Source organism: Thunnus maccoyii, chromosome 2, assembly GCF_910596095.1.
Source record: "Thunnus maccoyii chromosome 2, fThuMac1.1, whole genome shotgun sequence".
NCBI lineage: Eukaryota > Metazoa > Chordata > Actinopteri > Scombriformes > Scombridae > Thunnus > Thunnus maccoyii.
Genome location: NC_056534.1, coordinates 28,405,766 through 28,427,474, shown reverse-complemented (window position 1 = coordinate 28,427,474; position 21,709 = coordinate 28,405,766). Strand labels below are relative to the sequence as shown.

Genomic DNA, 21,709 nt, shown 5'->3' with positions numbered 1-21,709 from the left:
TCAAGCTGAAGCAAACACATATATATAACATATGCTCTTGTTTTTGTGCACTTCATTTCATTTCAATTCATGCATTTCTACCATGTGGTCAGCTATCAGGTATTGGTGTTATGTGGTTGAAGTAAAGGAGCTGCCTTTGCCTTTTGTCACCTGACTTTACCAACCCACAACAAACTGTTCTGAATACTGTTTGAATTTGAGTACTGGCTTATTGTGCAAAGCTAACTAAGATCTGCACTAACAGACTGGTCCTCTGAAATGGAATAAAGTGATAGTTTATTGTGTTTAATGTACCATTTTAAGGTCTGGCCCTCCCTTGCCCAGAAGCAGTGCCTCTAGCAGGGAGCAAAGAGTGTTGACTTTACTGATGTCCACCTGGCGGATCGCCTGGATACAATGCTTCAACACAAACCGTAGTCCTTTCTCCACATACTGCTCAAATAGCTCCAGCAGGTATGTGCGCACTGGGTCTGGGAGCTAGTCAGACAGCAATGAGTGAGAGAAGAAAGACATTTACAAAGAGAGGGATGTACGCAGAGGAGGTTAGGGTTACTCAGTGATTTCTATGAAAATCTTTATCTACTTAACCACTTAACAGGTACAAAAACTTTTGGCTTAAAGAGGAGTAATGGACAGAGCAGACTGGGAAAAAAAACAGTTCAGTGGAAATCATAAAAAAATTAATTAAAAACTAATAAATTCTAACTTAACACAATTGTTTTAAATGCATCAAAGTTATCCGAGACAAAACCAAGAAAACCAATCCCTTCTAAAAAAATAAAAGGTTGCTTGTTAAAAACCCGATTGAAATAGTTCAATGGAAAGGTTGAAACAATCAAATGTAGGTGATAGATGTGGAGAGAGAATTATGGGACACAACAGACTGCAAAGAATAAATTAAACATGACACTATCAAAAAACAGAATATTCTCAGATAATTATATATCAAGACAGACAAAGTGGGAGAGGTCAAAGATGTGAGGAGAGATAACCCGCTCTCGCTGCTGTGTTTAGCCACCCTAAAAGGTTCAGGGCTAATATTGCAAGCTAATAACTGTTATGTGATGTGCTGTCAAGTCTAAATCTAAACTTCTCCTGCTTGTAATGCCTGGAAAGGCACATTACCATTCATGTACCAATGCACACAAAGTCAGGAATACAGTTACAAACATGCACACACACACAAACACACACACACACACACACACACACACACACACATACACAATATGAGGGCAATCATGGGGACAGATGAAACTTTAGTAGTCAATTATATAGGGGATGCAGAAGTGTGTTTGATGTTTGAATGATGCTTGGACTGTGATCAGTGGTGCATAACTATGACCTGAGAGAAAACCTGATATGATAAATGTTACAATTACCATGCAGTATTCTATATGTACTACCACTGACCCGTGACCATATAATCATGTAATATTGTTTTAAAAGCAGTTGTATGCCAAGCTTTTAGACACTTTCTAATGCATTTTTGCAACTCTATATACTTAAAAAACTAAACTAAACAAAAAACACCTAGAATTTTACCACCTTGGCTCCTAGACCACTGATCCATGTCTGGACATAGGGCATCCACTTGAGCTCAGCAGGGTCAATATAAACCATCCCACAGCGACTGACTGTGGCTGGAGATGCCACAGCCAAGTCCTGGACCTAAAAACACATAGTAGCACATGTAAAATCTCTTTTGACCTTTAGTCATGAACGTACCAGGTTATACAGGTAAAAGGTAATGAAGGAGATTTGATAAGGTGATCTCAGAGCACAAAATACTGTAGAACTATATGTATATGAAATTGAGATACTGCTTACTAACAAAATCATCAAACTCAACTTCCACTATGTTTAGCTCTAACCTCGAACACCATATGTATGGATGGAGTAAGCTTGATTCGCTCGCTGTTGGCCAGACAGAGCATCTTGTTGTCATCCAGCACAGTGTTCATGTTCTCAATCCACAGGGCGTCAACTGGCCCATCGCAGATCACCCACTTGTGGTCATCAGTGGTGTCGCTGACTGCATCACGGACACTCAGCGCCATTAGTCCATCACGCCACTCCAGTGTCAATGTATTAACCTAGGGCATTGAGGTCAAAAAATGAATGATTATAGAGAGAGAAGTGAATAAACCATTCTAAACTTCACGCTCCTGCCTACAGTACCTCGCCATAGAGCTCTCCCATCGTGACAGATTTGGGGTTGAGAACATAGGTCTTGACAAGCTGATAGAAGGGGTTGCTAGCCTTGTTCCCTGTGCGATGGAGGGTCTCCAGTGTGTCTGCCAGAATGTTGTAGACAGTGGTCTTACCTCCACCAGTAGGCCCAACCAACATCACACCATGACGCACTATCATGGTCTCATATAGTTGGATCACCTGGTGGTAAAGAAAGAAGGGTAATGGAGTAAAACTAAAATTGCCTACATGTTTAAATACAACTAGAGACAGAGTATGTGAAAAAATATTTTTTTTTAAATTTGGGGTAAGTACCTCTTTGAAGGATTTTTTTCTTGATGTCAACAATTCTGATGAAAACAGCTAAACCACAATGAACTGATCATACTAATATGTATTTCTTGAGTAGCAAAGCATGATATAGCTTACTCTTCTATGCTGTAGACCTCCATTGTTGCCTGAGAACTATTGAAAATACATAAATGAGACACATCACTGCACTAGGTGACATATTCCTTCATCATGGTGAAAAGGAATAATTTAGTTAATCCGACATACACTGTACTGATGCTCTAAATTCTCACTAGTGCACCAAATATGTATCAATCCGTGCTAAAAATAGTCCCAAAGAAATTCACCACTTACTCTATTTACTCTAAACTACAGTACCAAGTTGTTTTAGGAGATTACTGAGCCTTTTTTAAACGTGAAACAACATATTTATTCACTAGGAATGAATGAGCTTGGGGCTGAGGGCCAGTGACAGGGTAGAGAAGTCAGAATGTATTGAGGTACAGGCTAACTAATACAATGCTGTTTTTTTCCTCTTTTCATGGGATGTGTTGACAATAAGAGAAATTTAGAAAGTGTGTATTACATGAGTGTTACCAAAATATTTTACAGAAGTAAAATATTCATAAGGCAATAATTCAGTAAAATAAAGGAGCATCTCTTTTCCCACTTGTACCTTCTTGGTCATGCTGGCCAGGGGCTGCAGGCTCCGCTTAACTAGAGACTCCAGGATGGTGGAATGCAGCACACCATAGTCATGCTCGGGGATACACACACCAGGGAACAAGTCTGATAGGATTCCACTGGACGGTGGTTAAAATATGGTAATACATGCACACACATTGACACAGAAAAGGAAAATAATGTAAGTAAAGAAAGAACACGCCATTTGCTCATTTTGAAATGATCATATTTGTGCTGGAAAGGATGTGCAACAGTCTAATGTCCTGTATGTTATCATTATGTGTGCATTTTGAGCACCAGGAGTAACATGCACTTACGTCCTTACCAAAATGTCCGATAAGCTTACCCGAACAGCACAGCATCATCTGTAAGGAACTTTGGCAGGTTGGAATCCCTCAGGGCTCTGATAAGAACCACATCCTCACTGAGGTGGGGGTTGGCTCTCTTTAGGGACCTAAGGACAGATCATCAAATGATATGCGTTTACACTGATATATTTTCAGCCCAGCAATCAATTTGTCAAAGAATCATTACATGTTCACAGATCATTTGCATAATGTATGGATTATTCTTTGCAATCCTACAGTTTGAAGTGCTTTCAGTCATATGTCTGTTAACTTGTTTGTTGAATCTTGGTTTGTTTGCTTCATTGCTCCCTCCATCTTGGTCATACTGCAGAACAATTCTCGATTTTCAGTTTACATGTTGTTCATAATTATTAACAGTAGTGCTTAACTAGTCAGTTTTAGAAGAAATGGCATTAAAATAACAAAGAGAACATTTTATCAAATGAAAAAAAATCCAACATTCTTTTATCACACTTCATTTGACAACATGAAACGTGACAAGACAGGCTGCAGCTCTCCAAAAGTTGTCGGTGCAGTCACTGAAATAAATGTTAACAATATGGGAACATTAATGTTCTAATGGGCAAAGTAATTAGTGGGAAATAGACTCTCTACAAATACAGATGTAATAAAGATAATAAGCAACCAACGTGAGCTGATGATTGAATTTTGCACAACCTGATCTTTACAACAAGCTGGCTCCACTTGATTATTTAAAAAAAAAAAAAAAACAGAGTAAAAAACAGAGTCATTAGAGTGGGAGATACTGAATGTGTGCTTAGTCTGGAACAAGCAGACTCAGAGGAGTAATATCTAGGCAAAGACAGACAATGAATCACAAGCCAATTACAACAGTTCCCTGAGTTTCAGCTACTAACCAACAGTCAAAAGCATGACTTTCACTATATATGGTCAAGAGCATCAATTCAAATCTATTTATGCACCCACACAGACCAGGAACAATTATGCTTTTCCAAAATTTGTCGACCTAATCTCATCCCTCATCTCTTCATGTGCCTCAACTGTCATCCATCTATGTCTCCAGCTAATCTGGTTCAATGATGATGTCCCAGGGATTTTTTCAGAATCAGCAGAAACTAACATATACATTTCTATTAATTCATTATTAAATTGCTCTGTTGAACTCAGAAGTTAGCAGTTACCAGTTACTTCAGCAGCTCCGTCAGCATTATGTATTATGTACTATTCTGAAGTAAAAGGATGTAGGCACAGTTCAGGCTCAGAGTGCTATTAATCAAAAGCTATCAAAGTAAAATAATGTACTTTACCATAAACAGATATCATGCTCGAAACAAACAGATACACACCACAGAGTAAGGACATCAGCTCAGCTCAGGATAAGATCAATTAATAAATCTGTGGCGACTCAGAACATTTTCCAAGCGATGGAGGGCCATTTAAGTTATGATATGCCTTTGGTTGAGTGAGGAAATTTCACAGAGATGGTACTTGAAGTGTAACTGGTACTAAAGTGGAGAAACGCTTATTTTCTATTATCTACTTTAGTCATACCATGAAAGAATGGGGTCATTTTTCAACAATCAGAGGTTCTTATGCTCTAATCAGAATCATCACTGGAACAGTATTTGATTTATTTATTTTTTTTATATTTGATTATAGTATTTGCAGAATATATGAAAGTTTAGCACCAAGCATGACCATCTAACTCACTGATGATGGACTAAAATATGGCAACTGTGTGCTGATTATCAGTATATCCATTTAAGATTAATAATCTCGCACATTAGCCATGTATGTGAGTCTGTGTGAGTGCAAGCACGGCTCTCCTGACACTCACACGGACACACACACAAAAACACATGTATTAATGTAAAGAAAATGTGCTGTGAGGGATTATTAATGTTAACTTAAATGGATTTATTACTAATTAGCACACAATGGTCCTTCTGGGACTTTCCTGCAGAGGTGAATGGATGTTTGTCTCTATAACTGAATGCACATGTGTATCAGTGTATGAGTATGATGCGTGTTTCTCTGACCCTGCCATGACCAGAACAGACTTGACTGCTCTCATGCCAAAGTCGTAGTGGTCCTGCTGGGACAGCTGCTCAGAGCACAGCTTGTACATCTGGGTCATCTTCCTCGCTAGGGTCTTACTGGACTCGAATCCCTCAGAGTACAAAATCACCTACAGGGAGGGAGAGAGGGAGTGATGCAGACATAGATATAGAGGCAGAGATACAGTTGAGATGAAGATAGACACAAAGATAAGAAACAATGAAACTATGAATTGCCTGTTACCTCAGCAATGAGCGCATAGTTTGGCACCATCATGGCTATGGGTCTAAAGAGAGCTTTAAGGTTGTCAGGTAGCTCTGTTCTTCCAGCATAGCCCGGGTTCATAGTAATGAATGCAGCACACGTCATCACCAGCTTAATCTCTTGGCCCTCAAATCGAAACCTCGACAGCTGCATAACACAGAGATGAGTGAGATGTTCTTGTTTGTGTGTGTGAGTGTGATGTCTTAAAAATCTAAACAAACAAGATAAGTTTGTGTGGCAGTAGCTGAGGGTCTTTCTTTATCTCCTCTATGGAAAATAAAGCAATGCCACAGTAGATTACTTGATGTTTGTGTGTACCTTAGCAGCTTTAGCATTTCGTATGGTTATGAGCTGCTGAGCGATGACTGATAACACTTCAATGTCGATTCGGTTAAACTCATCAAAACAACACCAAGCTCCAGACTGAGCAAGCCCACTGAAGAAACGCCCCATCATCTAGAGGAGAGAAAATAAGAGAAAGAAATATTACTAACAACAGAATGGGTAAAACAGTAATGCAGCACATATAAAGGCTTGGATATTTCATTTCCATTTTTTCATGTATTGTTTCATATTATAGGCGTACTGTACTGAAGTCCTGTGAGAATTTTACTATGATTCAAGGTTATGCTACACATACAATATCATTTTGATTCAACTTATCAGTGGCAAACTCCCCAGCCTATTTTAGCTGTATATTTATATATGCCCCTATAAACGAGCTATTAACACGGCTTAGAGAGAAAGAACGTGAGGGAGGAGTGAGAACAGAATGTGATATGTCATCAAGGCAAAGTCTCAGTGGACCAGAGGAATATTGCAGAAGAGGACAAAAGCAACATGCATTCATTAAATTGTAATGCTAGTAAAAACACCAGTGTTACATTACATATTTCTTCTTGTTAAATTCATTATAGATTCCCACTGGTTGGGGCTGAGTACATTGTGGAGATGCACCAGGAATTCCAGCACAAAAAAGTAAGACAAGACCATGTCTGTTGCTTTAAGTATGAAGCCTTTGTAGCAGGAGGCAGACATGAAACAGTGTAGTGAAACAATGTGTATGTCTGAAGCTGGAGGAGATACAGTACTGAAGGTAGTATCAGTCAATTTCACCATACCTCAGAGACATATTATTGTAGGTTCTGTGTTACTTGCACCACTTCCGGGTGACATAAATACTCCTATTCAAAGTTATTAATGAGAAAAAAAGTGGTTCAATGTTTCAGTAAAACATTTAATTCTGTGTTTTGCAAGTGCTAAGCTTCAGTGGAGCCAGATCTGAACAAAGTTTTACACATGAAATCACATTCCACCCTGGCTAAATCAAAGCCCCGTCTCACTCTAATGCACTTCAGGTGTCTGCTACCAATAATGAACCACGGCAGGCACGAGGAGAATGGCTTTCCAGCTGTCCGTGTGTGATTTCAGCTGTACTGACCCCAACTTCACTGCACTGCAAGACAATGCACTATTTAACATTAACTTGAAATGCACAGTGTATCCCAAGGTTATAGCCCTATTTCTAGTTTTAGGGCTTAAAGAATACAGATAAATTATTGTATATAATAATAGTTTATTACTTGTGGATGAAATATCATCACATTTGTCATCTGATCATAGCTGATGAAACTGACTGATGTAAAACAAAATGAATGACTTAGATTTAAAGAACTGTCAATCAAAATAGGACTGATAGCAGATTCCAATCCTGTGCTTTGATTTTTGCTGACGCACCCCTTTTGTTTGGAGTTTACTTGATTGTTAACCCAATAAATATAAATATACATGCAAATAGCACATTTTAGGTCATTAAACTATAAGTACACTGTTACATTTCCAACAAATGCAATGGACTTATGATGATCAAACAGCTGCTGATTGGGAATTCAGAAGTTACAGAAAAAAATACTTAAAAAGATAGAAGGAAGGATCAAATCTGTCATTATGGCACACAACTGTACAGTTTATAAGTGCTTTAACTGGCAAAGAGCACCTAACTGCTTTTGCAATACTGCCATCTAATGGCACCACCTAGTAGGCACAGTTTGAGTTAGGAAGCACTCTACAGATAATGTAAGGAGAGCAAACACATGCAGTGGTAGTGAAAGTCATTGTTAACAAAAGAAGAAAAGGTGAATCATATGTTGGTGAAGAGGTGATGGAGAAATAATTAGGTACTGAGTGAAAAAAGCAAACAAAACGAATGGAATAGTCATAAAGTCATTAAGAAGCAGTATAGAAGAAAAGATAAATGCAGTTAGTCATGGCTGACCTTGTAGTCAAGTCCATCAGAGCAGTTGAAGACCACACACTGGATGGCCAAGGCCTTAGCCAAGTCTTTGGTGGTCTCTGTTTTTCCTGTCCCAGCAGGCCCAGCTGGAGCTCCTCCCAGGTCCAGCTGGAGAGCCCCCATCAGACACAAGTAGCAACGGTCCTGCTCATCAAGGCAAGGTGAGAGATACACAACAGGAGGAAAGAAATGATTGTTTGAACAAAACCGACATGATATTCTGTGTTTCGTTTTCATTTCTGGCTACTGCAGGAAACACACTCTACAGGCTTCTAAAACACTAAAACCCTCTTTATTGGTTTGGTAGCTTGTGTCTTGTCTTTTTGTTTTGTCTATACTTGCAGTCTGGGAATCGACTGTGGGTTTATGAGCAATCTAAATGAACAAACAGTGTTTATGAATATCTACCATTGGGGGGATTGTGTTTCTAGTTTGATTTCACAGACATTACTTTCAAAAAAAGGTTTGTGTGTTACTCAGGGATTAAATACAGGATGGGTCAGGGTAAGGCATGTATAGGTATGTCTGTGTGTGTGTGCATGTGCATATGCAAGCTAAAATCTATATTCTGTGATACCGTAAGAGGTGTGATGACCAGCCTTGGGCAGGCTCCCAGGTACTCATAGCCATAAATATAAGTGGACAGAGCCATTGTGGCTATACAGTTGTCCAGGTCAAGGTCCCAGTAGTAGCGTAGCTGTCTCTGCCATTCGAAGTTCATCCTGGAGTCCACCTGAAAAGGAAGGCTGAAGTTACTTAGTGTTTTAAGGGTTTTAATTTTTCTCTGATCACCTGAAAATCCCCCAGTCAAAACCTACAACTATCACTCTAAGCGAGGTTTGTGTGTGTTTGCACTATTTGTACCTTCTGCCGGACAAGATCTGTGACAATGTCTCTGGCATGGACGTCGATGGTGATGAGGGCGGTGATGATATTACGGTGTAAAGTAGGTAGCTGGCCTCGTACCAATGCCGCCAGAGAATTCAACCGCTGGAATACACACAAACACGCATTCCTGGTTTTCAAAGTTGAAGTTAAAAAGTTGAATGTCCTTCAAACACAACAATGTAGATTTGTTTTGTCAAATCTAAATTTTAACTTCACAATGAGCAGAAAGGAAGCAGAACAGTAGTTTACATCAAAGTTAGTGAGTTCAAATTCCTGCAAGGCAGCAAAGTGGTCGTGATCTCCCTCCAGGCAGGCATCCATGTCCCTGCACCACATCATCTGTGAGATGGTCAGCACCACCTGGTGGAAACACATACACACACTGATGTTAAATCTCTATTTAAAAATAGAGACTACGGAGCACAAGAGCAACACCTCTGAAAGTATTGGCCACCTCCAGAAAGCAAGCAACCAGAGAAATAGTGGAAACAGATCTCAATTTCTTGTTAGGGAATAATATATCTGTAACAGTGAAATTTACTGGTAACTATGTCTGATGATGCCTTGACACAGGTGCAGTAATATACAACCTTAACACATGTGTTAAAAAGTGCTGGCCCCTAACTTTATTTTATAATGCATGCATATGTGTGAGTACCTGCGATGGATGTCCGGCCACCACCCATTCCTCCCTCGACTTAACTTGGTAGTCTGCAATGGCAGCCTTGCTGAGACGTCGCAGTGAGGAAAACATAGCCTCCTCCACCTTGCAAAGCCAATCCTCCACATTGCCTTGCGCCTTGAGACCTTTCGTCAAACCTACCTACACTTACACACAGAAGGACAAGAGTTAACACTTAAGGACATGATTACATCTGTATTGTCTTTTTTATTAAGGGTTTACTGTGAATCCTCCATGTCAATTCTTACAGCCTCGATTTGCCCTGTGCGATCAAAAGACTGCAAGGGTGATAACTAATAACCCCTCGTGGTCATAACTGACAAGCCTTTTGTCTGATACAGTGAGTGACTGAGCAGTCAGTGCATGCTAAATTGACACTAGACAAAAATGGTTTATCATCCTTGTTGCAGTACTGGAGATGTCAGTTATCCCACAATGATTGACTGAGGGGAGACTGGACTTTATAAAGACACCCAGAGCAGAAAACAGCTAGCAACCACAGGCTGCCTGCGCTGGAGGATATGATGCATGAGCCCTCAGCTGGCAAACCAAAACATTCTTAACAAATAATAAGTCTCTAAAACAATACTACATAATTCATTCATTATTATTTTTTAGTTATCAGTGCAAACCAAAACTTTGCATGTCCAGTTGTTGCCTTAATTACTTTTGCATAATTTGAGAGAATTTATTTTAGCACTCTTAAGGTTGCAAAGTAGGAAGATGGTGATGTCATTCAAGATGGCTGAAATTTCAGAATAACATGAAAGAGAAGTTACATATTCTGCAACTGTGACAAGGTTAACTGATGTTGTTTATACTGTTGTTAGTTGAACTAGCTGCAGTGATTATTGCAAGCATACTGCTGGAGCTAGATGTCTCAGCATCTCTTAATACATGTGGTGGAGGCCTGCTGGCCTTCAAGTTAGACACTGGTTGCTGCAAAATAAGCAACCACTGGCTAACTCTGTAATCAGCAGTGTAACAGTATATCTTTTTCTTCTCACGCACTCTCACTCTCAGTAAGGACTGAGAGTAACAGGTGGAACACAATCAGAGAGAATAATGACCAAGGGAATTAGAGTTACTTAAAGCTGACCTTCTCTCCCTCAGGGGAGACCATACTCAGGATGTCTTTGCTGTAAACTGTCTCCTGTTCTCCAGCATCCAGCGCAGTTCCTGCAGCACCGGATGACTGTTCGGGCAGCAAAGCAAACTCTAGGTGTGTGATGGCATCAAAACACTTCCTAAGGTGGGGCTGCACTGCCTGGGGGTTTCTTGTCTGGGCCAAGATCTTTAGCAGCTCATCATTGGATAAGAAGTAGAACCTGCGAGGTGATAAAGGATGGATATCAGAGTATTCAACACTACACATCAGCCACAGTGTTTATTACTCTGCTTACTGAGAGGAGATGCCTATGGTAACAAAGAAAATTGTTTAATACATGTGTAAATATGTATAAATATATCTCATATTTTACCTTTGTACACAAAGAGTACTACTACCTCTAATATGTAACAAACCAAGCATGTGTATACCTGGGAAAGATAACTCTCTTGGACTCCAGATACGCTTCCAGACACTTTTGAATCTCATCCAAAAGAACGTTGTTTTTCTGAAAGGTCTCCAATAGATCTGTGTAGGATAAAAGTAGGGGGTTATAGGCTGTGCAACAATGTGTTTGTCTGAGAGTGAGTGCATGGGTGTGTATCTGTCTGCTGTCTGTCTATCTCTGTTTTTTCTATGCATGCTGTAAAGGCACCTACCGGGCTGTGTGGCTGCTTTAAAGGCATTGGGCATCTTATTGACCTTAGCCATGATCTCCTTCCAGGACTTATCCACTTTAAGAAACATCTTGGACTCAGCAGGGAGCTGCCTCTTGATGTCTTGAGCCAAGAAGATACTTTCTAGGTATAGCCAGTTCCTTTGGCACGTAAGCCACTCATCCTGGAAAGGAATGTAGAAAAAGAAGAGAGAGAGAGAAGGAAGGAGGAACAATGTGAGGGGAGGGTGAATTAAAAAGGTAGAGGTATTTCATAAGATGAAGAAACTGCAGTCTAAAATGTGACAATTAAATGTGACAAAAAAGTTTAATTTCACTCTTTCTCTTATGTCATTTTTTTTCACATGCATGAAAATTATTTTGCATGTACCTTGACTTCCTATTTGCAGCCACTAGGGAGAGCTACTGTGTAACATTTGAGGCCAAATCCAAAGTGAAACTGAATTTGGCAAGACACACAATCTTGTAATATCTAGAGGAGAATCACTTATAGCCATTACACATTTCATTCTGTTCTATACTATTGTATTGTATTCAAGGGCTTTACCAGTGTTTGGTTGAACAGTGTCAGCTGTCTCAGTAGTTTTTCCACTCTGAATTTGATGGGAGCTATGTAGCGAGAAGATGCCGCTGTGCTTACATTGATAATACTGTCATCCAGGAGCACCTTCACAGTAAACAAACATGGAAACACATGAACAAACACAGTTAAATATACTGAAACAGACTGTGTGTGACTGTGTGTGTGTGTGTGTGTGTGTGTGTGTGTGTGTGTGTGTGTATACTACCTGGATATCATCTGTGCCTCCCAAGATGAAGACTTCTTTGGAGTCACCATGAGACAGCACGGTGAACTCTGTGGTCTTCCACACCTCCTCCACCTGCACAGCTCATTGAGAGGGCAGGGGTCAAACAGCATGTACAACTCTACCCTCTACACTAAAAGCTGTCTAAGTGCTGCTTCAGTCATCAAGTCTGAGGTCCGAATACCAGTGTGCACACTTCTGTACACATGTTTAACTCAAGTCTGAGTACAATCTTACTAATCACTAAGGTTTATGTATATTTGTACATGTATTCTACTGTATCTATTGTACCACAATGTTAATCGTCAGTGCAGATGTGGCTATTGTGTAAATTATTATGATTTTAAATTGAACCATACCGTTCATTATTAATGATTAAAAAACACCATCCTCTTGCAAGAAGCCTGTCTGAGCTCTCTTCTTCATTAAATAACTGTCAGTCTTATATGGTGGAGAGGGCATTGCTTTTACAGCAGATCAGAGGAACTGATTTTAATTGACTGTAATTAATGCTGGCCTCTAAAATATTCACTAATAATGTATTACTCAGAATCCCACCATGTTCCCACCCACCATGGGCACACTAAATGCCACCAGCATAAAAACATGAAAAGCACCACACCCACTTCATTTTATGCCCTGTGTGTAGATTCACAAAAATGGGGATTTTACACAATATTATACTGGTTGTGCTGTTTCAGCTTGAGAACAAAATGTAGTACCATTTACTCATAGAACCATCTTGCATTTCTGAGTGTTTGCTTCTAAAACAAGGAGTAGGTGCCATATGCTAAATCTTAAAAGGTAGACATAGCAGTATTTAAAGAGGTCATAAAATTGGTATATATGGGTACAGTGGCATGATTAAAAGCAGCTCACATTCAACAGATGGGATGGTAGGATTTCTCCAGTAAGCATATGAAAATATTATATTTGTATACATATTCATAAATAGCCCCTGTTTCACACACCTTTGTAATAATGTTCTCCACTGATGCCTCTCCTGAAGCCTGTCCTGACACCTGAAAGTCAAGGATTGTGTTAGTCCTACATTCAAATGAAAGATCTCTACACAAATCCATATATTAAAAATAATCTAGAAGACATGGGTCCTTGTGTGCACAGTTAAGAACTGGTACCTTATCCTTGGTAACTGAGGTACACAGATATAAAGGCATTCCCAAAGAACAGCATTTGAGTTTTTTTGTCATCTTGGTGTTGCTGATGATGAATTTCATTTTGTATTTTATTGCCTGATGTACGATGACCTAAAGGAGGCTTCTATTTGTAAAAAATTCTTAAACAATCCTGATTTTGTTTTGGTTGCATGAAGGTTTTGAGTTGAGTTGCCTTTTTAATGAGATTTTTGTTTTAGCAAAATTGTGCTACATAGTGTTAGGTAAATTGGACCATCTGAAATATTCTCCTTTTGAATTTTAACATCATGATTTTTCATATGACTCATATGGGTTTAACACAATATGGTGTGAGATACTTGAATCTATCAATCAATACCCAGTTGTCTGTTTCTGTTCACTTGCATACTTCTATTCTTGATCTGACATCAAAATACAAAAAATTATTAGTTTAGTGCAAAGTAGTAAGTTAGATTAGCTTATGGTAAGTAGTTGTACATACTACCGACATAATAGCAGTAAACAAAGTCTAACAAGAGCAAGAGAAACTCTTAGAGTATCTATATTTATGTGTTACCTCCTGTATCTCCGCGCCATAGGAGAAGATGTTGAGCTCCTCCAAAACAGCCACAGTAAGTTGCTCCGCATTCAGGGAGTTCCCCACAACAGACTCCACGGTGTTCCAATGCTCTGGCTTCATACATGGGTTACGCAGATCGGTGATCACAGGTAGCTGAAAGAAAACATATGATTAGATAGAATCACAAAGCTGTAGTCAAGAATCAAGTGGCTCAATCACCAGCACATGCTTGCGGTCAATATTTAATGTGCCATTATTTCAAAAAGAGATCTTTGTAATGTTGTTATTTATACCACACACATTAATGTAAGTCATTACCCTTGAACACTTCGTCCTACTCACCCTCTGCTTCATGATTTCCACCTTGTCCTTAAGGCTTGGCACTACATTATTACGTGGCAGGCCCTTCTCCAGCTGGTTGACGTACTTGCTGTATTTGTTGACCTGTGAGCTTAACTGCTCCAGATCCAGTTGCTCAAGTGTGCTCTGGGGATGTGTGAAAATAGGTTAACTCAGTCAAATTTAGAAGAAAGGAAGAGCTGTTTAAATGTTTCTTTGCATTATAAACATGTTCAGGTCTATATATGGAATACATTGAGTGCACCTCACCTGCCGCCATCCATCTTGTAAAGAGTCCCATTCCTCTAGAGAGTCCCACAGTAGCTGCTTCAGCCTAAACTCTGCAGTTAACTCCTCCAGGGCATCAAACTTGGTCACCTCCGCCTTTAATGATCAGGAGATCAAGGGAAAAAATAGTTTGGGTTTTGCTGACTAGCTTGTTGGTTGGTGAAGATCACTTTTCCTGACTCAAGTTTCCCTCATAAAAATAATGTTACGACTCGTGATTTTTTAAGGAGAATTATTTTGGAATTCCGGATCACCTTGAATTTCTTCTGGTAGGATGTGTAGGCGGAGGCCTGGGCCTGCAGCTCATCCACAGAAATCTGGATCTCCCCCAACAGCAGACGCACTTTGGAGGTATCTGCATTGATGTCTAGGATTTGTGGATCCTACACATGAAAAGGCAGGTTAAAATGGAGCAGACACTTCACATGGACATTTTACTGGTTAAGTAACAAGACTCAGCATGAAAAACACCCTGGAATCCCATCCACACCATGTATTTTTAGGTTATAAGTAAAACCAAATATAGGACCCTAATTGAAACAAGGTTCTCTATGCATCTTCCAGCAAAAATCAGCTGAATCAGGTGCTTCTCAATTCGAGGACAGCAGACTTCAAAAATAGAAGGGACTGGAGCACACTGATTAATTTGCAGCCTTTAATTGTGCAAAAAGACAAACGTTTCAACTCCACTGTGTCTTCATCAGAGCATGAAAAACACCCTGGAATCCCATCCACACCATGTATTTTTAGGTTATAAATAAAACCAAATATAGGACCCTTTCCATTAACCTGCATTAAGAAATTCAAACATTTATGAAACTTCTCTACATACCTGTGCCTTAAGCTTGATTTTTGTGACCTCATGATTCAGCCGCTTTATGTCCTTGTGCAGGGAGCTGCAAAACTTGTCCATGCTGGCGTCCCTCTCTGCCACTGCCCCGTCGATGATGTTGTGCAGTGAGTTAATAGAAGGTTGCAAGGTGGCGAAAACCACAACATCCTCGGGTGGTGTGGGAACTGAGTACTGGTTGATCAAATTGTACATTTGACATACTGTCTCCTGCTCCTCCTCTAGCACTATAATCTGGTGAGAGAGAGAGAAAGAAAGAGGGAGAGTATGGTGTAGTATAAAAGAGTCGGATAGAAAAAGGTGGAGAGGAAAGGAGTAGAAGAAGGTTATAAAAACAGCTAAACATGAAGATCTTACTCTCTCCTGAATTTCATCCAGGAATGTGAGGAAGTTGGCTAACTCAGTTGTAGTAGAGGGACTGAACTCCAGTTTAAACTGGGCTTCAGAAGTCTCTGCAATGACAGCATCTAGCTTCCTCTTAGCCAGCTGGGTGAGCATCTCATTGATGACCTGAAACAGAGATTCATAGCAGAGCAATTATTCCTTCTTCTCTCTGACAATTTTACTGTAGTGTTCACTTGATATTTCTTAGTTCTTAGAGACTATTTCTTACAAACGTATCACTCAATGTGGCACTGGACCTTATTAATTTCTGTGAGGTTTAATTTGCATAGAAAAGCCCTCACCGTTCCCTTGGGTTCAAAAACCAAAAACTCTTCATAAATACAAAACCAGTAGAAGTTCCAATTCAGTTCCAGAGATAGTTTAATGTTAAAAAATATTTTCAACTATTTTGAATGCAGTGATGTATTACTGTACATTTTTGTGGAAATAAGTCATATGTCTGTGTGTACAGTATGTGTTGAGTGTAGAGGCTTGTCCTGACCTCCAGACAGCAGAGTGGGGAAGACACAAGCTTCTCTTTGAGCTGTGTTTTGTCAACAAGCAGTAAGCCCAGGTGTCTCTTCTGCTGGATGGCTACGGCCTTGTTATGCTCACTGTGGTACAACTCCAATGATCTTCCAAAAAAGGCCAAACCTGTGAAACAAAGTAGTCAATGTGCATCAGTCTAAAACAGCCATACCTGTAATTTTGCATGCTTTACCCATTAATTACAAATTCTGTATCTTTACTTATGTTCATCTTTTGTGTTTTATTTTCCTCTTTGTGACCAAGCTCTTATTAAACAACAGAAAGGCATGGAAGAACTTATGTGCTACTCCTGCACGACATAGAGAAAAAAACTACTAAAATGTATACAGATTTATACTGTACATATTTATAAATATATGTGTACTGTGCAAATGCAAAGTATTGTTAGTTTCCTGAACAAATAAGGCACAGTGATACGGAAGTGCACTGCAGAAAAAAATGGATGCTTAGTCTCGTAATTATGACTTCAGTATTTCACCATTATCATTTACTATCTCATAATTATGAGAAAATATCTCGAAATTTTGAGAATGTTCCTGCAATTATTTAACTCTCCTCAGTTTGCTGTGATGTGACAGTTATGGACTGTCAAAGTAAATCTTCCTTTTTTCAAAATACCAATACAAAAACTACACCTTTGGCGAAAAAGGAAATATTTGAAGATGATTATTGAAGACTTGAAGTAAACTCAAGTGTTTTAAACTAGTATAGTAAGGTTTGATTTTCTGAAAGCTTCCAACAAGACTTTAATGCAACCAGCAATGATGTATTTCTAAAAAAGTTTGAGTCTCATCTGCATTGCCATGCCATAATGTAACTTTAACATAACTGACACAAAGAAATGTCTCTGCAAGTTGATTTGCATATTGCACAGACAAAACAATCTACCTCTGATACGCTTTGGAACATGGTCATCTGTAGTTTATAGACTAAAAAATATAATACAATGATATGGTCTGTCTTTTATGGAGTGCTGAGAGGTGTTTTTACTTGAAAACAAAAATATCATATATATATATATATATATATATATATATATATATATATTGGTCCAAGCAATCACATTTTGATCATAACTTGTCAATTGTTGTTTAAAGTCAAAAATGTTTTCCATACTAATACAGCGGTTAATACAGCTGTTTGAGGGTCTAAGGATAGAGGATGTTGTATTGCTGTACAGATTGTAATGCCCCCTGAGGCAAAACACACTCACTTGAGCACTGTTCTCAATTGACCTGTGTTGTGAGTGGGAGATGTTACAAAAATTATGTTGATAAATCACCATGATCATGTTTCCGTAGTGCATCCAGATCCAGACTTTCGTTCTCCTTATAGAACAGCCGGAAATGCTCAAACGTTTGCAAGTACACTTTTGCGGCGTCAAAAGCAAACTGGAGTGATTCCTAGAGGGAAAAACAAGTCAGGTCTCCACATACACTGTATAATCGAATTACAACTTCCAAAAATAGAGAACAATGCAAAGTGAAAACTGACCTTGATGTTTTGGATGATACTTTGAAGGTGGCCATCATTCTCTATGATAGATTCCACACTGGGGCTATCTTCATATTCAATTTCCAGTTCCTAAAAGTTAACAGACATACATGCTATATCACAAATTAATTTAAGACTAGAATCCAACATCATCCTAATATTTGTGAACTAAGTCATGTTATGGTGGTGATTTTTTTTTTTACTACCTCATAATCTGTGATTACTGTCACTGAATCAAAATCAGGATCTCCTGTAAGTATCTTAACTGACATCACTGTCTCTTGGAATTGCCCAATGATCTCTGCAACCGTCTCCTGTTGGAATTAGCAATGCATGGTTTAATACATACACATTGTGGTTAGGAGTAAACTGTAGAATGCTGTTAAATGGTTGATAAATAAATCCTCCAAAACCTGAAAGTTCTCCTCAGAGGGTTTGTAGGTCAATGCATTTGTGTCCAGCATCAGCTCAGAGGTGAACATAGGTTGGCCACGGGTAGTTTCTGACTCCACAGGCTAATTAAGACACACACATAAACAAAAACTGAACACAGTGGTCTGTGTCTAATTAAGAAGCTGATTTGGTGAATATGACAATTACTGTGGCTTTATTCTTAATAGTACTGAAACAATGCCCTACCTTCTTATCAATCTCTTCCTCAGCAGCTTCAGTGGCAGTCTCAGGCTGCTGGCCCCAGCTCTGAATAATGGCATGGCTGGGTGTTCGACTCACCTGCTCCTGGAACACAGCCAGTAGTTTGGCCACTGCATTCACCACCAAGGTGTGCAAAGTGTTGACAACCAAATAGTCAACAAGACGGATGAAGCTGGGTAGGTGCGAGACACAGAAGGGTTGGACTGTGTTAATGTGATAAATAGACATTTTGACTTGTCACAGTAGGAAAAGCACAGGTGTTACTAATAACATTAACAACTGCTCTGTTCTATTCAAGTGTTCCGGCAAGCTAAATGGAATTCAGCCATGATTTATTTATTAGTTTTCTGAGTGTGACATGTCAAAATGTCTTACATTAAAAAGGAGTATTGATTTTAAAAAACCGGGGGGTGGAGGTGTATGTCTCTTCCCCAATAGTGACGGAAAGCAGACAGAAATGACTGAAAAAAGAATACAAGAAAACTACCCACCAGATGAGGCGGCAAGAGAGGAAAGTCTGGTTGATCTGTGCCAGAACTCTCATTTCCTTTTTTTCCTCTGTGACAAACAAAAAGTACTGTCAACCGTTTAAAACTGCGGTCTATGTATGAGCATTCAAGTGTGTCCATACAATCAATATGTACGCACTTGGGTTAGTAGATTTGGGTTGAGATTCTGACAAGTAGTTGCGACAGGCACAAACTGTCACCTCCTTTGCCAGGTCTTGAAACTTCTCCAGGTCACTCAATATCTGACAAAAAATGAATAAATAAAGGCAAAGAGCTTCTGAGGAGGCACACAAAATGTATTTATGTACACTTTTACACTTTTTAGCTCACTTTAACTGGACCAATTTTTGTATGAATACACAATTGCACCTCTTGTAGTTTTTTTAACTGGGCGTCCTGGAACTCCTGGAGTGTGTAAGTGTGTTTTTTCTCCATGTGGCATAAGCCTGTGTCACTAATTTGGTAACACATTTTTCTGATGTCCATCAGTGCAGGACTTAGAGACTGTATGACACAGACACAAGTTAATAACACCATAACATCCACACTCATCATTGTGTAAGTGTTACAGTGTAAGGTATTCCATCTTCAAGATCATTAAGACAGATTGAGAGAAAATCTTGACCTCAATTTATGCACGCAATCACATACCTGACTGACAATGAACAACCGTTTTCGGAGGGTCTCCCTAGCCATATGAATCTTCTTGGAGCGAATTTTTTTGCGCCAGGTATAGAAGGGTTTCCACTTTTTGTAGCGGGCAAAGAAAGGGATGCGGAGCAGCTTGCAGTGGTAGTCATACTCCTGTTCCCAGCGCTCAGCGGTCATATAGTCAAAGTCATCCCCACACACCGATACCACACCTCCACTGCTGATCATCAAATAGTCATCCTTTGCGTATTCATAGATATGAACTTTGGAGGGAGAATCCAGTTTTCCATCACTCTTAATAGAAAATGGCCATCTGGGGAGACTCGGGGTTACCGTCACATTCTTGGCCAACTGATCCTGGTAAAGTGGTGGGGAGACGCAAGCAAAGATAATTTTCCTCTTGCAGGAAGCTCACTTAAAGGCACAGTCCCAAATGTGAAGAGTCAAAATTTTCTCATTCACTTGAATGAGAAAGTGTGACCAAACTTTTGACTGGTACTGTATGTGTATGGTCAAAAGTTTGAACATAAATAACTGATTGATAGAATTAATTTTTTATTTTTTCAACAGTTTTTACAAGCTGCCTTCAGTCACTTGGCATTGCCTTTATTTTAGATGTATAATGTAAGAAAGAACTATATAGAGGAAGACTATGTACATTTTAAGTAATGCTTATCCTCGAACATGCCTGACACTGACCTTGGTCCTGGATTTCAGTGGAGGTAGTTGGACAGGTAATTGTTCACGGCGCCTGAGTGGCTGCTCTTTTGGTTGAGATGGAGTTGACTGAGTGTACCAGCCTGGAAAAAACATCCTCTCACGGGTTTGTAAGTGCTGGAGACTGGGTTGTGTCCGGGTTATGCGTCTCTTCAGCACAGCCTGGGGACAAAAGTGACATCTACAATAGTCCCTGTCTATAGTATATTATGTAATAACATTAAGAGTGAGCCAAGGATTACATAAATTGATAGACAAATACAAACACAAATACTAAATTAAGTGTTCATTTTAAATGTTTATTTTGTTTCATAATGTCTCAGTTACGTCTTAGTTTGCAAAGTCATACCTGTGTGTCTTTAACGTGGACTGGAAGTCTTGGTAAGACGGTGGAACTCTGTGGTTCAGGGGGCTTGTGCAGCCGCTCTGGGACATTAAGTGGAATTTAGGTTTCTTACTGATGTGACGTATACTATTAGCCAAGGCTAAGCTGTGACTGACACATAAAATACAACTAGTTCATTTTCAAAATAACTAAGGCCTTACAGTACCTCTGGACTCATTTCCCCTGCTTGGGCCAGCGCGGCTCAGCTGAGAGGCCCCGGGAGATGAAGAAGCCATGGCAGGTGTCCTCACAGGCTCAATGGAGGGACAGCAGGACAGAGGAGGAAGTAACGCAAACAAAGTAGCGCTAGTAACGACAGCTAGAGGTCATTATGGCAAAAACAATATTAGTTATCCTATTTAAATACAACAGAGTTATTAACCAACTTTATTGGCAGTCTTAAGATAAATTTAGCCGCACACAGCAGCTTCAATTTCCCACACATACATACGGAATGTTGCGCTACAAGCAATTGTGAAATTAAAATTAAAGTTAGCTTACGTTGACTGGGTAACGCCACGTTAGTTAACGTTAGCTTAATGTTCATTAACGTTTGTTCAGACGGCAGGTTAAATTAGCAAACTGTGTCAACTTTCTGAACATTTGTGAGCGTTCACTTAATAATGAGTAACTAAATGTTACTAGTATTCAAACATGCCTACCATCAAATGTTCAGCTCCGAAATCTTTTAAATATATTTTCCTTTACTAAACTATCAAGTGTAAATTATAAAGCGCTATAGGAGTTGCTGATGAACGATAACTCAGGTTTACAGTTTCCTAGCAACAGAAAGCTTTCCCAGCATGCAGCGCAACCAAACAAAGTCACGTTGCTGGTTGTGCATTTGATTGAACTCAAGCGTGTACAGCACTCTGGCTTTTAGACAATGCCAAAAAAAAGC

The 21,709-nt window shown here is 39.4% G+C and overlaps 1 protein-coding gene across 2 annotated transcripts in view; it reads right to left on the bottom strand.

Moving 5' to 3' along the window:
- The window catches only part of dnah6 (dynein, axonemal, heavy chain 6), a 57,608-nt gene extending 36,009 nt beyond the window's left edge, over nt 1-21,599 (bottom strand). The window contains exons 1-40 of one of the 2 annotated variants that reach the window (XM_042436128.1): nt 21,471-21,599; nt 20,975-21,127; nt 20,773-20,849; nt 20,406-20,585; nt 19,707-20,063; nt 19,425-19,559; nt 19,195-19,297; nt 19,038-19,104; nt 18,532-18,718; nt 18,306-18,407; nt 18,099-18,206; nt 17,893-17,982; nt 17,681-17,801; nt 16,352-16,503; nt 15,823-15,975; nt 15,448-15,699; nt 14,870-14,998; nt 14,598-14,711; nt 14,331-14,474; nt 13,986-14,141; nt 13,244-13,294; nt 12,255-12,347; nt 12,014-12,133; nt 11,450-11,630; nt 11,222-11,318; nt 10,782-11,010; nt 9,659-9,823; nt 9,250-9,360; nt 8,977-9,102; nt 8,690-8,845; nt 8,095-8,256; nt 6,138-6,275; nt 5,799-5,966; nt 5,537-5,685; nt 3,515-3,622; nt 3,161-3,287; nt 2,182-2,394; nt 1,875-2,096; nt 1,549-1,671; nt 295-477 (exon numbers count right to left, since the gene is read on the bottom strand). In XM_042436128.1, the coding sequence (XP_042292062.1) occupies nt 295-477; nt 1,549-1,671; nt 1,875-2,096; nt 2,182-2,394; nt 3,161-3,287; nt 3,515-3,622; nt 5,537-5,685; nt 5,799-5,966; nt 6,138-6,275; nt 8,095-8,256; nt 8,690-8,845; nt 8,977-9,102; nt 9,250-9,360; nt 9,659-9,823; nt 10,782-11,010; nt 11,222-11,318; nt 11,450-11,630; nt 12,014-12,133; nt 12,255-12,347; nt 13,244-13,294; nt 13,986-14,141; nt 14,331-14,474; nt 14,598-14,711; nt 14,870-14,998; nt 15,448-15,699; nt 15,823-15,975; nt 16,352-16,503; nt 17,681-17,801; nt 17,893-17,982; nt 18,099-18,206; nt 18,306-18,407; nt 18,532-18,718; nt 19,038-19,104; nt 19,195-19,297; nt 19,425-19,559; nt 19,707-20,063; nt 20,406-20,585; nt 20,773-20,849; nt 20,975-21,044 (5,619 nt within the window). In that variant the 5' untranslated portion in view covers nt 21,045-21,127; nt 21,471-21,599. The remainder of the gene's footprint in view (nt 1-294; nt 478-1,548; nt 1,672-1,874; nt 2,097-2,181; nt 2,395-3,160; nt 3,288-3,514; nt 3,623-5,536; nt 5,686-5,798; nt 5,967-6,137; nt 6,276-8,094; nt 8,257-8,689; nt 8,846-8,976; nt 9,103-9,249; nt 9,361-9,658; nt 9,824-10,781; nt 11,011-11,221; nt 11,319-11,449; nt 11,631-12,013; nt 12,134-12,254; nt 12,348-13,243; nt 13,295-13,985; nt 14,142-14,330; nt 14,475-14,597; nt 14,712-14,869; nt 14,999-15,447; nt 15,700-15,822; nt 15,976-16,351; nt 16,504-17,680; nt 17,802-17,892; nt 17,983-18,098; nt 18,207-18,305; nt 18,408-18,531; nt 18,719-19,037; nt 19,105-19,194; nt 19,298-19,424; nt 19,560-19,706; nt 20,064-20,405; nt 20,586-20,772; nt 20,850-20,974; nt 21,128-21,470) is intronic. The other variant, XM_042436135.1, reaches the window with a different exon arrangement.
- Between the last annotated feature and the right edge of the window lie 110 nt (nt 21,600-21,709).